This window comes from Carassius carassius, chromosome 44 (assembly GCF_963082965.1).
Source record: "Carassius carassius chromosome 44, fCarCar2.1, whole genome shotgun sequence".
NCBI lineage: Eukaryota > Metazoa > Chordata > Actinopteri > Cypriniformes > Cyprinidae > Carassius > Carassius carassius.
Genome location: NC_081798.1, coordinates 23,849,627 through 23,866,423, shown reverse-complemented (window position 1 = coordinate 23,866,423; position 16,797 = coordinate 23,849,627). Strand labels below are relative to the sequence as shown.

Sequence of the window (16,797 nt, the reverse complement as noted above, 5' to 3'; positions counted from 1 at the left end):
TTCAAGGCATGTTTTTCAACAGTGAAGATTTCTTTAAATAGTGTAAAAATCTTGTCTAGTTTCATTCTTGTGAACCCTGTCTCGTGTCTCATCTCAGATTTTTGCCTTCACTTTGGTGTTGCTTAATCTGCTTCAACATGTGTTTACACTTGTTTGATTATTTTTGCATTATAATCTGGGTCTAATTTAATTTTCATGACCAGGTGTTTTTGTTTTAAGCATTAATCTCGCTAATTGTTTATACATTTCTCTCAAGCAATTGTTAAACTCTTTAATTTTACATTTTAAAAAGTTTCAAAAGTTTGCTTTTTTCACTGTCACAGGATAAAAAACTTAAATAATTAATATTGTCATCATTTAAAATGTTTTTGTCTTAAATGGAACCACTGTCATAAAAACTTATTTGTTATTAGATTTATTATTTTATTTTTATTTTTTTTAGCTAAATCTCAAAATTGTCATATGGTGTGTCTCAAGGATGTTCAATAAATTACCACTTCTATAAATTTAAAAGAAAAGCATACTTTTACAAGATTATTTTTTAATCCATATATTTTTAATCTCTAGCACATGAAATTGATACATTATGACTTTAAAATCTTTGTCTTCTGGTGTGACACCATATCCTGCTATTAAACTCTATGGACAAGTTTATTTAGTTGAAGGACCAGGAATATTGTTTTACTAAAAAAAAAAAAACTTTAATTTGTCAACTACCCAAATCTATTTTCCTATCTATATCTTCATAGATGGGGGCCCCCTTTTGGAAATCTGCTTAGGGCCCCCAAAATGCTAGGGCACGCCCTGCTACTACACCTGTACCTAAGATGTCACCATTCCTCTGCCAATTAAAAAAGCTCTTAAAAGCAACCCAACCGAGGAGAGCATACAATTTAACATCCAGTTTAAAGAACTGGAATAGGACGCAGAACAAAGGGAGTTATCCTATGGTCCGTTCCCCGTTCTACTTAACCCTCAGTCATCCTAAGAGGAAATCCCGGTTGAATCTGGTCCTTAGTTGGTCATAAACTGATGCTCCTGAGCCGCTACTATGCTGGTGATGAGCTGGTCCTGAGCAGGAGCTAGTTGTTTAGAACCAGCACATGACCAGTTTAAACTAGCTCAAACCAGCTGCCATGCTTCAAAACATACCTACCCGACATATGCTGTTTTTTTTTCAACAGGGATGTCATAAGCATTCTCAGAAAATCATGGTTTGCAGGCATCCACTAGCCTAGACCGCCACTTTGTAAGCCTTGCCCACAATCCACAATGTAGTTTTAAGATGGCTTAGAGGGCACACCAGTGGAGAGATTGCTCACAACCAACTCTTCAACACAAGGCATCTTCTCATACCCATGCTCACAAGTTAGACTATTTCCCCCCTCACATTAGAATAATTTGAACTTCAGAGATTACTGTGAAAGCTGGGGTCTGTTTTCCCCACTATCTCAACTCTTCCTTGTGGAGATCAGAGAGAAATGAGGGAATCATTTATGACCCACCAGCAGGGGGGTAGATTACACGGTTTATCATCATGGAAATTCGTCCCCCGCACTTTTTCAGGCAGGTGTGTTTGTATAGAGCAGTGGCGTAGCCACGGGTGTGCCAGGGTGTGCCTGTGCCACCCACAGTGGCAGCTGGCACACCTAAAAATAGATGCAGAATTACTTTTTATAGTCTCAATAAAAAATGTTAACTAAACTTGGGCTATTGTTGTTTACTTATAAAATATATATATTTTTAAATCAACCCTTTCACGCGTAAGTTACAAATATTTTAACTGACCCCTTGTTTCCATGGCGACATGTCATGATTGTCACGTGACACACCGCAGCCACTAACAGATGTATCGGTATTCGTTTTATTTAGTTTTCCATTTTTTATTAAAATATATACACAAACTTGCTTACCATGTCAACTATCTGATATTCCGATTCTTCGTTTAAAAACCTTTATAAATTATCTTGATCTATAACGAGATGAGCGCTGTGAGTCCTGTCAGCCGGATTTAACGTAGCCTACAGCACTTGAATTCCCCAGTTTGTCCCAAAATAGATGAAAGTAAGTGGCTTTTGAACTGAACAAAGAATAGAGTAAACTTTATTGTTCTTCTATGTCTGATATATGAATAAAACACGTTGGCAAATTACATTTGATTAGATAGTTTTGCTGCTTCCATAGACACCAGTGGGTATTTTACAAACTACCAATGTATTGTTTTACTAGTGATTATGTATATTTAAATGTATAAACTCAAAATAAACATTATGTGGTTGAAAACACTGCTTATTAATTGTGACAAGCGCTGAGTGTGTCCGTCTCTGGCTCAGTGCCAGCCAACGCGCGAAAGCTGTTTGAATCTGGCAGTTCTGTGATGCCACTGAACATTCTAAATCATACTCTCAGGGGCACAGAAATAAGAATCGAATATATGGTGCAATAATGCTAAAAATGTTAAAATGTAATTTACATTTTAAATTATTTTTGTTAAAATATATCTGCCAACATTCGGACTGCCAACCAATCAGCAAACAGCAGCTGACTGTGACCCCATCAGTCTATGATATAAACAGATCATTTTTGACTGCACATTGCTAGCTAGCAATATGTCGCAGAGCTCCTTTCTTTGGGCTTCTCCACACAGCTCGCGCTGAAAAGCGACAGGGTGCGGGAGTTATGACCGCAGTTTGAGCCAGCGGCTTCGAATTGATATGAACATACACCTCGACATCCTCCACTTCAGGTGAAGGTGGGGGAGAAAAGTAATCTACTTCAAATGATAGCTCTGTTGCAAAGCTACTTGCGTCACTACAGTCACTCTCCATTTTAGCGTCTCTGACAGCAGGTGTCAATCAATCAGTCACTGCGGGTCTCAGGTTCACGCCCCACGCGCTCAGCCCCGCCCTCGGTTTGTCCCCTCTATCTCTGCTGTGCTCTGCTCACCTTTCAGCATTTTTCAAATATTGCCAGTGGGTGGAGTCAGGCTCTGAGCAGGGGTTTAGTTACCCTTTAAATATTGATAATCAGCAATTCGGCATATTAAGAATGATTTCTGATTAATTTGACACTGAAGACTGGAGGAATGATGCTGAAAATTCACCTTTGATCACAGGAATACATTACATTTAAAATATATTCAAATAGAAAACAGTTATTTTAAATAGTTTAAATATTTCAAAATATTACTGCTTTTGCTGTACTTTGGATCAAATAAATGCAGGCTTGGTGAGCAGAAGGGACTTCTTTCAAAACATTAAAAATTTTACATCGTAATGTTATATACATATATATATAGCTTTATGTCTGCACGCATTCTGAGATGCGGGTTTGCGTGCTTCAGATAACACTCACAAATCTTCTCACTAGGTGAACAAACTCGTGTCTTCTGGCTCTGGAATGTTTAAACTGGCTAATCTAAAATGAGTTTAGTTTTAGGTGTGCTGTTTAGGTTTCACCTGTGTGCGTGAGTTATCAGCACCCGAGTGATGATGGAATAAATGACTACTCATATTCCAGCATTGAACAAGAGTAAATGGTTTGTCCACATGGTTCAATTTTTTTCCGAGAACTGTTCCACCCTACTTCTGACTGTCTCTGCCTCCTTCGAGATCGGTGCAACTCAACCCTCTCAAAACATTTCAGCGGAAGCTGGGCCTCATGGCCGCAGCATTACCAGCACTACAGCTGGGTCTTCTTTATATGCAGCCCCTTCAGTGCTGGCTGAAACTGCCGGTTCCATCCCATGTGTGGCGTCACAGATGCCTACATAACTGGTTGAGTCAGGCCTATGTGACAGCCCTGGACCCTTGGAAGAAAGATTGCTAGATGGAACATGAGAATGGTTTGCAGGAGAAAGGTTGTCATAACAGATCCCTCCAACACGGAGGGGCGCTGTGCGAGGGCAAACCAAATTTCAGCCATTGGTCGTAAAGTAAAAAAGGGCTTCACATAAACTGCATGCAAATGCTAGCTTGTGTGCAAGCCTGTCAGTTCTTCCTGCCAGACCTAAGGGGCTAATCCACTTGGGCAACATATCAGCGGTGTCCTATATAAATCACCAAGGTGGCCTCTCCTCAAAGCGCCTCTTTATTCTGTTAGAGTGCCTTCTGGAATGGGCTCAACTCATCCTGCACTCCATGAGGGCAGCACATATACCAGGCAAATTTAACTGAGGAGCGGACTTGTTATCTCGGAGCAATGTCCCCTCATAAGAGAAGATGTTCCATCTGCAGACAGTTCAGAGAATTTCAGAGATCTTTGGCGAGGCCAAGGTAGACCTCTTTGACTTGGAAGACAACTCTCACTGCCACATTTATTATTTGAAGCACAGAGATGCGTTAGCCCACAACTGGCCCAACCTTACACATTTCCCCCTATTGCCCTGATCCCACATGTCATCAGGTGAACCAGGGAACAGGGACACATGGTTCTGTTGCTGGCCCCACTCTGGAAGAACAAACCTTGCTTGTCAGAGCTAACTCCGCTGCTTGCAGCAGCCCCCTGGCCCATTCCACAGAAATGAGATCTCCTCTTTCAAATGAACAGGATAATGTGGCACCCTCAGCCCAAACTGTGGGCTCTGCACCTTTGACTGCTCGACGGGAGCCTACAAGCCTCTCAGAGTGCATGTTAAACATGATTTCATGTCATTCCTCTACCATAGCATGGCGTGATTGTACTGGGTTCCCATAGTGTCTTTTAAGTAAGATGCAGTACAAGTGAAGTATTGACAAGGAACGTACTCTATTACTAATGTATTAATATCTTCTCTGTCATTGTACTGTCAGTTTCCTCTTTGGAAATTTATTTTTCATTTAGTTGCATTGTTTGTTGGGGATAGCAACAGTAACTAAACAGGATGGGTCTTTGCGAACAGTCAATTGACAGGTCCCCATAAAGGCTGTGTTCGTTAGTATAGTAACAGTAGACTTACAATCCATTGTGTTTTTAAAATAATAATAAAAAAAAATTCTTAAAATAACCACTTTTGTTATGTCAAAATCACAAAAAAATTAAGTTGTGATAAGGAGAAAACAACTCGTTATATCGAGATCACGAGAAAATTAAAAGGCAATGCATGGCTGCTTAGAACTTCTGTACTTTGTACTATGCTGGTGCACCGGATACATCAAATGGCTGCCATAGCCAATCAAGGTTTGAAAGTTTATACAAGTGCTTCAGACACAGGTTCATGTGAAATATTCACATAAAATCAATAACATGATGCAGCATCTTTTTCCCTTCAAAATCAAAATGTAAAACATTGTTTTGCATGTAATTTTTATACTGTACATGTTAAGGTCTTTATCCTGTGGTAATCAAGACTCTGGCCTGTAATGCATTTAATTGCCTAATGATTCCAAATGTGTTTAAACAAATAATAAACACATTGAATCCACTAAACACAATCATATAGATATAAAATCTAAAACCTTCTTCTTTGGAACATATATCTAGTTTTGTCATGAAACACTAGATGGTGAAGGCTGATAGGTCCTTAATGCAACTTGATAGCGATCACATTATCACCACATGGCACAAGCTGATTGGTGTGTGTTGCATCTGTTGTCAGTTAGGCTGTTAATGAATATTTAAATTGTTTGGTTCTGCATTTGCTGTAAGCAATTCTAGAAACCCTCTCAAAAACCTTCCACCTCCCCCAATTCCACCTGTATAGGGGTATTTGCTAGGGGTAATTTCCTGTATGTTATTTGTGCAGCAGCAGTATGTCTTATAGGCCTACAGCAGTGTGTATGTGTATGTATTGGCAATAGCAAATCCTTTTATTTGTTTTGCAGTAGCATCAATAATCAACAGAATCAACAGCAGCCTTACAGATCTATTTCTCTAAGACCAAATAAATTAACATTGTCTTATCCATTACCATGCTATACTGAGTGTTTGCATGTCAGTTTCAAATAACGGTTTCATGAAAATTAACTGCATGATAGGAATGATGTAACTGCAAAGTTAAGAATCCTCTTTCACAAATCCCTCATAATTTCCAGATCAACTAATGCCACAGCAAATAATAATAATAATAATAATAATAATATACTTCCAATAATCAACAGCATATACATTCAATAATTAGAAGATAATAAGGTGTGGCGGTACTGTAAATCCCTTGCATTATGATTATTTATTCATAAATTATATGATTATTTTTAAAGTATGCTGATTTGAAGTGATTGTAATTTGTTTCAGGCAAGCCAGTCAGAAACGGAGGAAAGTGTTCCCTCCATGGATCATAAGGAGATTTCGCCACCTGCTGGTGATGGACAGATAGTGGTACATTCTGATTTCCTTCTAAATCTAATCTACATACACTACATAGGCAAACATCACTCAATGATTTATAATTTTGACTGAATAATTCATGATGTTATCTATAATATATGTCTGCCAGAATATTACATTGTTTACCTTGTGATTACCTTAACTTAGACTCCTGCTTAATTTATTGTCTGTTTCTTCTTTCTCTATGATTTGATACAGAGCCCACTCCCTGAGTCAAACTGCACAAAGAACAATGGTGAGTCCATTGTTTTATTATTTCAATTCTAAACTGAATCTATAAGATGATTTTAAAAATAGCGAGTTATGGTTATATGCAGACATACCTTTAACCTTAAAAACTATGCAAGCTAAAAGAAAATAAAACCCAGACCAACATGGTGAATGAGGAAGTAATTGTTTAACAAATAAACCTGTCTTGCAATTTTCTTTAATTTAACATGCTTGCTATGCTAAGATAGATAGATCTCATAAAATTAATCATTGTCTCATGATATTACTCTCTAGTCCTGATATGTCACTCCCTTACTGTCTTACCGTATGAAGCTAACTTTTTTGTAGATTTCTAAATTAAAGGGTTTTGTTATTGATTGATTGATTGATTTATTCATTGATTGATTCATTGATTGTCATAAATGGAAATTACCAGAGGAAAAAAAAAACTATATAGAAAATGGTAGGTTAAAGGTGGGTACAGTAAATAGTGTACAGTAGTGTGGAGTATGTAGTGATCTGTCATTTATTTGTGTTTCCTTTAGGAGAACATGTACACTTATCGAGTCCTAATGTGGCAACTCCTGTATCAGAGAACAAAGAGCCTCCTAAAGTGTCCAGGGTCTGTGGCCTACTAACTCATTCTATTTATCTAAAACACAAAAGCTTACTTCTACCTCTATTCGGTCAATGTCTGAGTTTTTGTTCTTTTGCCTTCATACACCTTTATACGTAAGGGTTCCACAAAATTATATGACATCTACCATTTACTGTAGGAGTTACAGCCATTTTAAGCAAACTACTTCCATTTTCAGGGGCTTAGCAGTATTTGGACAAAGTGACATAATTGCAAATATATGCACAATTTTAATACTTGGATGAAAATAATTTGCAGTCAGTAGGCGTTTCTCAATGTCAAGGATACTTCCTTGGCAGGACTGGTCCTGGTAAAAGAAATGCCGGTGATGCAAGCAAGCTAACAATTGTTAAATGACAGGTCCGGTTCAGTTAGCCATCAATAACGTAATTTGTATTTGTATAATTTACAATATCAATATGGTAGTAATTTGTACTGGCATTTAAACGTTAAACTTTACTTATATTTACTACAGTTATAACAAATGATTGGTAATGAAATAAAAACCGTTAATGCTCCAACTCCGCTAACGTTCGACATTTTAGAATTTTTAGAACAAGATAGCAAAGCTGCACGCATAGGATTGTGGATGATTTGAGAGCGCGAAGAGTGCGAAGGCTACACATATGCATCCTTTCCTGTGTATGGGATATTTTTCGAACGAAGGACTCAGTCCTTGGTTGAAATTCCGAGGATCCTCAACATCGGAACAGTAAAGTCAAGTCAAGTCACCTTTATTTATATAGCGCTTTAAACAAAAATACATTGCGTCAAAGCAACTGAACAACATTCATTAGGAAAACAGTGTGTCAATAATGCAAAATGATAGTTAAAGGCAGTTCATCATTGAATTCAGTTATGTCATCTCTGTTCAGTTAAATAGTGTCTGTGTATTTATTTGCAATCAAGTCAACGATATCGCTGTAGATGAAGTGACCCCAACTAAGCAAGCCAGAGGCGACAGCGGCAAGGAACCGAAACTCCATCGGTGACAGAATGGAGAAAAAAACCTTGGGAGAAACCAGGCTCAGTTGGGGGGCCAGTTCTCCTCTGACCAGACGAAACCAGTAGTTCAATTCCAGGCTGCAGCTAAGTCAGATTGTGCAGAAGAATCATCTGTTTCCTGTGGTCTTGTCCTGGTGCTCCTCTGTGACAAGGTCTTTACAGGGGATCTGTATCTGGGGCTCGAGTTGTCCTGGTCTTGGCTGTGTTTTCAGGGCAGTAGAAGTCCTTTCTAGGTGCTGAAAATCCTTCGACGGATGTCGATGACATAGCATCCTCGAAATTCTGACTTCCGAGGATCCTTCCTTGACATTGAGAAACGCCTAATGACTGCCTGTAGTCTGGAGCCCAAATTCTGAGTTTCCTCCCTAAAGATGCTTTTCCAGGTCTTCACTGCAGCCACCTTGAGTTGTTGCTTGTTTGTAGGGGCCCTATTTTGACGATCTAAACGCAAAGTGTAAAGCGCACGGTGCAAGTGTACTCAGGGCATGGCCAAATCCACTTTTGCTATTTTAACGACTGAAAAATTATTTGCGTGCCTGGGCACATGGTCTAAACGTGTTGTCTCTATTCTCTTAATGAGTAATGGGTGTTTTTTGAGCGTAACGTGCAATAAACCTATATATATATAATTAGCATACAAAAAATTCCTATGCATTGCAATCCTTTAATTTTTAATATTTGGCATGTTTGTGTGCTGCTGTGCGTCATTGTGTTTAATAAGCAGTGTGTACGGATGTTGTGGACCCGCCTATACTAACACGCTCTTTAAATAACAAAGAAAAAACATTGCGCCAGACTTTAGACCAGGTTTGAGTTGGTCTATGGCGCAGTCTATTTTCAGCTCCTTAAAATAGCATTGTGCCATCAGTGAACCTGAACACACCTCGTTTTCAGACCAGCATGCCCATGGGCACACAAATGAGTGCAAATGCATTTGCTTATTAAACAACGTGGCACTGGACGGAAACTAGCAAACACACTTGCGCTGCACCTTGCGTCGCATTGCGCCAGGTGTATTACAGGGCCCTAGGTCTTTCTGCCGTCAGTCTTGTCTTTAGTAACTGAAAAGCAGGCGATCAGGCAACTTACTTGGCCATTGAAGAATTGTCCATTTATTTACCAACAAGAAGTCTTGAGTTGCTTTCGTAGTATATTTAGGATCATCATCCATCTGCACTGTTTAACTTTAATCAGTCACAATCATTAATAGAATTCCGCAGGATAAACGTTAACACAAAGTAGCAGCATACACACACTTTACGCAAACATGACCAGACCCAGAACTGATGGAAAACAGGAATTTAAGTATAGAATGAAAGAGGTGATTAAGTTAACACATCTGAACTGAATGAACAAATCATATTATTTACCATATAAACAAAGGAAATTCAGGAAATCAAACTAAAGAATATGGGAAAAAAAATTAGTAAGTTAATGAAGCTGAAAGAAAATTTAAATACTGGTGAAAATTTAGTGCAGTACATTAAGAATAAGCTTAAATTGAGTGGTTTGAATTGATGTCGAATATATGAATAATTTTCTTTTAAAATACAAAGAACATCAAGTTAAAATCTGATGTTTGTTTATATAAAACACTGATTCATGTTGCATTTTCCATTCCATTTTGCAACTTGTTATTTACTTACAGGTGTTACATTTCTTTTTCTCTTTCTTTCTTTCTTTCTTTCTTTCTTTCTTTCTTTCTATCTTATTCTTAAATTCTTACATTTTTTTTATAATTTTAATTTTAATCTTGAAATGTAAAATACAATGTTAACAAAAAATATATATTTAAAATGAATTTAAAGGATAAATTCTTAAAAATTTACCAGTATATATTTTTTTATATATATAGAGCCATATTACATTACTATGAATGTTACTTTAATAAGGGAATAATTAGGGGAAAAAATTATAAGCAAAAATGTCAAAGTTATATCAAAACAGTTCATCTTGAACAAATGTGTCTAAGCCCCCATTACTAAGTGATGGGAAGTCCAAATACTTTCTTTGAAACAGTTTAATAATCAGCAGAAAAGGAGCAAATTTCTCCAAATGCACTAGACATACAATGTTTTAACTGGTCTGATTCTTCATTCTACTTCTATTTATTGCTATAAATATTTATTGCTATCTTGGTGGATTTATGTTTGGTTTTGTGTTTTTTGAGGTTTTGTTAAGATAATTTTCACAGTCTGTATTCCAGTGGAAAACACATGCAAATTGAAAAAACAACAGCAAATGAAGAAAACATCTTCATCAGTTTGACAACACAAGTGTTGCAAATCATCACAACACATGCATATAACGAAACGCGCTGCAAATCCTTCACAACACATGCAAATTAAGAAACGCTGCAAATCCTCACAATACATGAATATAACGAAACGCGCAGCAAATCTGCACAACACATGCACATTAAGAAACAATTAATGACGCATTGCAAATTTATTTTCATTAACCTTGAAATTATATTTAGCTGAGGATATTAAAGTTAGCCATCTTAAGTCACGTTTTACATTTAATCATATAATTATTCAGCTTATTTAGGCTAATAATATCCAAAAGAATCATACAATCAGGGTGTTTAAAAAAAAACACCTTTCAGTTCAACAACATCTACACTGACCAATAGCCACTGCAAAATAAGCAATTCCCAGCCGGGTCCGACACTTTTTGGGGTCTCCTTGAAATATGTCCATTGTGGTCAGTGCTATTTGCAGTGTGTTTGTTAAGTTGCATGTGTTGTGAAGATTTGTAGCACATTCCGTTAATGCATGTGTTGTGAGGATTTGCAGCGTTTCTTAATTTGCATGTGTTGTGAAGGATTTGTAACGCGTTTTGTTATATGCATGTGTATAAGATTTTGCAGCGTGTTTCATTAAATGCATGTGTTATGAGATATTGCAGCATATTTCGTTATATGCATGTGTTGTGAGGATTTGCAACACTTGTGTTGTCAAATTGATGAAGATGTTTTTTTGTTTTTTTTTGTGGTGTTTTTTGAATTTGCATGTGTTTTCTTAAATTGCAGCATGTTGAGCTCTCTTGGCCACCGTAATTTCCTTATTATGCTCACATGCAAATGTCATTGTTGTATGTCCACTACAAATTTATGTCTGTGGCTGGTTTACATGGTTTGTACTTAATTCCTTAGGTGCAAAACGAAGTGAACACCAGCTCAGAAGATGTGGATACACAAATGGGAAACAAAGGTTAATACAAAATACATCTCTTTGTATGATGTCTAGTTGCAGGAGGAAGATAGATAGATAGATAGATAGATAGATAGATAGATAGATAGATAGATAGATAGATAGATAGATAGATAGATAGATAGATAGATAGATAGATATACCATGAATATATACAAATATATTTATGAATGAATAAATGAACAAATAAATGAATTCTATCATAGGTACTTCCAGTCTGAAGCGCAGTGGCTCGATCAAGGACAGGATGGCGAAATATCAATTATCCGTCACCAGACAGGCTTCTTTTACTGTGCCACGCACTGTGAGTATGTTTGCTGTGTGTATAGTCCACAGCATGTTCAGATACAAATAACATTTGATCTGATAAATAAAGAATGCTTCATGTTAGCCAGTGTCTGAAGGACTTGCATAAACACACCAATCTTGAAGAAGTGTGCCTACGTAAAATTCATCATATTAAAATTATCTGAAGGTAAATACGCAGTCTAATTTCCATCTTCCATCTAAAATATACATAACTGTATGATGCTGACTTTCGGATAGAACTTTGATTGCTGTGTCATGGTCTTGACATTATGGGAATGTTATTTACTACGGTGCCATACTGAATAAATGCCTGCTCACCTTCTGTGAAATCAACTGAAGTGAACCAGGCTGTAGCCAGATTTGATGAAAACTAAGTGACCAACTTAGTGCCTAGAGGCACAGATTAATTCCATAGTTCATTACCCTTTAGTTGGGACACTCCTACCAGTGATGCACGGGCTGATCCAAAATGAGAGGGTGCCTGCGGTCACCGGCGGTTACCCGCGGTTACGAGTCATCCAAAAATATTTTTAATGATATTCGTGTCGCGGACGGTCGGGTCGTTTGAAATAAAGATGCCAATTAAACCTTTGTAATTAAACACAATTTTGAAATACATAGGCCTACACTTTATTGGCTGAATAACTGGCGCGAAGATGACGCACGAGCTCAGACTGCAGGTACAGATGGAGGCGGCAAGAGAAAAGGTGAAGACTGGGGAGCAATGCGCTGTTTTTGGTAAAACATGATTTTGACGATTTCATTAAGTTTTATTTTATAGAAAACTCTTTTAAAAAGATTTTCGTTTTGTATAAATTGTACCTTAATTTTTATCAATGTTTTATCAATGAATTGCCCGTATTTAATACATAAGAAGCAAATATATAGCAGACAATGTAATGAGGCACCGGCACAATCTTTACCCTGGTAATTTACCCTGTGGTAATCAAGACTCTGGCCTGTAATGCAGTTAATTGCTTAATGATTCCCAATGTGTTTAAAAAATAATCTACACCTGGAATTTACTTATCACCATCATATAGATTTAAAATCTTAAACCTTCTTTTTTGGAACATAAATCTAGTTTTGTCATGAAAAACTAGATGTTAAAGGCTGATAGGTCCTTAATGCAACTTGCTAGCTATCACATTATCACCACATGGCACAATCTGATTGGTGTGTTGCATCTGTAGTCAATTAGCATGCTAATGAATATTTAAATTGTTTGGTTCTGCATTTGCTGTAAGCAATTCTTGAAACCCTCTCAAAAACCTTCCACCTCCCCCAGCTCCACCTATATAGGAGTATCTGCTATGGGTAATTTCATGTATGTTATTTGTGCAGCAGGAGTATATGCCCACAGCAGTATGTATGTGTAGGTATTGACAATAGAAAGTCTTTTTACTTGTTTTGCAGTAGCAGCAATAATCAACAGAAGCAGCATCTGCCATGCAGATCTGTTTCTCTGAGACCAAATAAATTAACATTGTCTTATCCATTACCATGCTAAACTAAGTGTTTGCGTGACCGTTTCAAATAATGGTTTCATGAAAATTAACTGCATGATTGGAATGATGTAACTGCAGAGTTAAGAATTCTCTTCACAAATTATTATTATTACTATTATTATTATCATTATTTCCAGAACAACTAATGCCACAGCAAATAATAATAATAATAATGAACTTCCAATAATCAAGAGCATATACATTCAATAATTAGAAGATAATAAGTGTGGCGGTACTGTAGATCCCTTAGGGTATAGACACATTTAACTTGCATTATGATGATTTATTCATAAATTATATGATTATTTTTAAAGTATGCTGAATTGGTATGAGCTGAATTGATATGCTGAATTGATTAATTTGTTTCAGGCAAGCCAGTCAGAAACGGAGGAAAGTGTTCCCTCCATGGATCATAAGGAGATTTCGCCACCTGCTGGTGATGGACAGATAGTGGTACATTCTGATTTCCTTCTAAATCTAATCTACATACACTACATAGACAAAAATCACTCAATGATTTATGATTTGACTGAATATTTCATGATGTTATCTATAATATATGTCTGACAGAATATTACATTGTTTACCTTGTGATTACCTTAACTTAGACTCCTGCTTAATTTATTGTCTGTTTCTTCTTTCTCTATGATTTGATACAGAGCCCACTCCCTGAGTCAAACTGCACAAAGAACAATGGTGAGTCCATTGTTTTATTATTTCAATTCTAAACTGAATCTATAAGATGATTTTATAAATAGCGAGTTATGGTTATATGCAGACATAACTTTAACCTTAAAAACTATGCAAGCTAAAAGAAAATAAAACCCAGACCAACTTGCAATTTTATTGAATTTAACATGCTTGCAATGCTAAGATAGATAGATCTCATAAAATGAATCATTGTCTCATGATATTACTCTCTAGTCCTGACACGTCAGCCCTCCCTCTACATTGTCTTACCGTATATGAAGCTAACTTTTTTGTAGATTTCTAAATTAAGGGGTTTTGTTATTGATTGATTGATTTATTCATTGATTGATTGATTGATTTATTCATTGATTGATTGATTCATTGTCATAAATGGAAATTACCAGAGGAAAAAAAACTATATAGAAAATGGTAGGTTAAAGGTGGGTACAGTAAATAGTGTACAGTAGTGTGGAGTATGTAGTGATCTGTCATTTATTTGTGTTTCCTTTAGGAGAACATGTACACTTATCGAGTCCTAATGTGGCAACTCCTGTATCAGAGAACAAAGAGCCTCCTAAAGTGTCCAGGGTCTGTGGCCTACTAACTCATTCTATTTATCTAAAACACAAAAGCTTACTTCTACCTCTATTCGGTCAATGTCTGAGATTTTGTTCTTTTGCCTTCATACACCTTTATACGTAAGGGTTCCACAAAATTATATGACACCTACCATTTAGGAGTTACAGCTATTTTAAGCAAACTACTTCCATTTTCAGGGGCTTAGCAGTATTTGGACAAAGTGACATAATTGCAAATATATGCACAATTTTAATACTTGGATGAAAATACTTTGCAGTCAATGACTGCCTGTAGTCTGGAGCCCATGGACACCACCAAATTCTGAGTTTCCTCCCTGGAGATGCTTTTACAGGTCTTTACTGCAGCCACCTTGTGTTGCTGCTTGTTTGTAGGGGCTCTATTTTGACGATCTAAACACAAAGTGTAAAGTGCACGGCTAATTATATATATATAATTAGCATACAAAAAATTCCTATGCATTGCAATCCTTTAATTTTTAATATTTGGCATGTTTGTGTGCTGCTGTGCGTCATTGTGTTTAATAAGCAGTGTGTACGGATGTTGTGGACCCGCCTATACTAACACGCTCTTTAAATAACAAAGAAAAAACATTGCGCCAGACTTTAGACCAGGTTTGAGTTGGTCTATGGCGCAGTCTATTTTCAGCTCCTTAAAATAGCATTGTGCCATCAGTGAACCTGAACACACCTCGTTTTCAGACCAGCATGCCCATGGGCACACAAATGAGTGCAAATGCATTTGCTTATTAAACAACGTGGCACTGGACGGAAACTAGCAAACACACTTGCGCTGCACCTTGCGTCGCATTGCGCCAGGTGTATTACAGGGCCCTAGGTCTTTCTGCCGTCAGTCTTGTCTTTAGTAACTGAAAAGCAGGCGATCAGGCAACTTACTTGGCCATTAAGAATTTTCCATTTATTTACCAACAAGAAGTCTTGAGTTGCTTTCGTAGTACATTTAGGGTCATTATCCATCTGCACTGTTTAACTTTAATCAGTCACAATCATTAATAGAATTCCGCAGGATAAACGTTAACACAAAGTAGCAGCATACACACACTTTACGCAAACATGACCAGACCCAGAACTGATGGAAAACAGGAATTTAAGTATAGAATGAAAGAGGTGATTAAGTTAACACATCTGAACTGAATGAACAAATCATATTATTTACCATATAAACAAAAAAAAAATTCAAGGTAATCAAACAAAAGAATACGGGAAAAAAATGAGTAAGTTAATGAAGCTGAAAGAAAATTTAAATACTGGTGACAATTTAGTGCAGTACATTAAGAATAAACTAAAGCTGAGTGGATTGAATTAATGTACAGTCGTGGCCAAAAGTTTTGAGAATTACATAAATATTGGAAATTGGAAAAGTCGCTGCTTAAGTTTTTATAATAGCAATTTGCATATACTGCAGAATGTTATGAATAGTGGTCAGATGAATTGCATAGTCCTTCTTTGCCATGAAAATTAACTTTATCCCAAAAAAATCTTTCCACTGCATTTCATTGCTGTCATTAAAGAACCTGCTGAGATCATTTCAGTAATCGTCTTGTTAACTCAGGTGAGAATGTTGACGAGCACAAGGCTGGAGATCATTATGTCAGGCTGATTGTGTTAGAATGGCAGACTTGACATGTTAAAAGGAGGGTGATATTTGAAATCATTGTTCTTCCATTGTTAACCATGGTGACCTGCAAAGAAACACGTGCAGCCATCATTGCGTTGCATAAAAATGGCTTCACAGGCAAGAATATTGTGGCTAATAAGATTGCACCTAAATCAACAATTTATAGGATCATCAAGAACTTCAAGGAAAGAGGTTCAATTCTTGTAAAGAAGGCTTCAGGGCGTCCAAGAAAGTCCAGCAAGCGCCAGGATCGTCTCCTAAAGAGGGTTCAGCTGCAGGATCGGAGTGCCACCAGTGCAGAGCTTGCTCAGGAATGGCAGAAGGCAGGTGTGAGCGCATCTGCATGCACAGTGAGGCCAAGACTTTTGGAAGATGGCCTGGTGTCAAGAAGGGCAGCAAAGAAGCCACTTCTCTCCAAAAAAAACATCAGGGACAGATTGATCTTCTGCAGAAAGTATAGTGAATGGACTGCTGAGGACTGGGGCAAAGTCATATTCTCCGATGAAGCCCCTTTCCGATTGTTTGGGGCATCTGGAAAAAGGCTTGTCTGGAGAAGAAAAGGTGAGCGCTACCATCAGTCCTGTGTCATGCCAACAGTAAAGCATCCTGACACCATTCATGTGTGGGGTTGCTTTTCATCCAAGGGAGTGGGCTCACTCACAATTCTGCCCAAAAACACAGCCAT

The 16,797-nt window shown here is 37.3% G+C and overlaps 1 protein-coding gene across 3 annotated transcripts in view; it reads left to right on the top strand.

The window, feature by feature from the left end:
• LOC132126148 (LIM domain and actin-binding protein 1-like) overlaps nucleotides 1-16,797 on the top strand; it is a 66,040-nt gene that overhangs the window by 37,469 nt on the left and 11,774 nt on the right. For all 3 annotated transcript variants that reach the window (XM_059537244.1, XM_059537245.1, XM_059537246.1), the window contains 8 exons: nucleotides 6,211-6,294; nucleotides 6,502-6,538; nucleotides 7,059-7,135; nucleotides 11,313-11,370; nucleotides 11,577-11,674; nucleotides 13,557-13,640; nucleotides 13,847-13,883; nucleotides 14,389-14,465. In XM_059537244.1, the coding sequence (XP_059393227.1) occupies nucleotides 6,211-6,294; nucleotides 6,502-6,538; nucleotides 7,059-7,135; nucleotides 11,313-11,370; nucleotides 11,577-11,674; nucleotides 13,557-13,640; nucleotides 13,847-13,883; nucleotides 14,389-14,465 (552 nt within the window). The remainder of the gene's footprint in view (nucleotides 1-6,210; nucleotides 6,295-6,501; nucleotides 6,539-7,058; nucleotides 7,136-11,312; nucleotides 11,371-11,576; nucleotides 11,675-13,556; nucleotides 13,641-13,846; nucleotides 13,884-14,388; nucleotides 14,466-16,797) is intronic.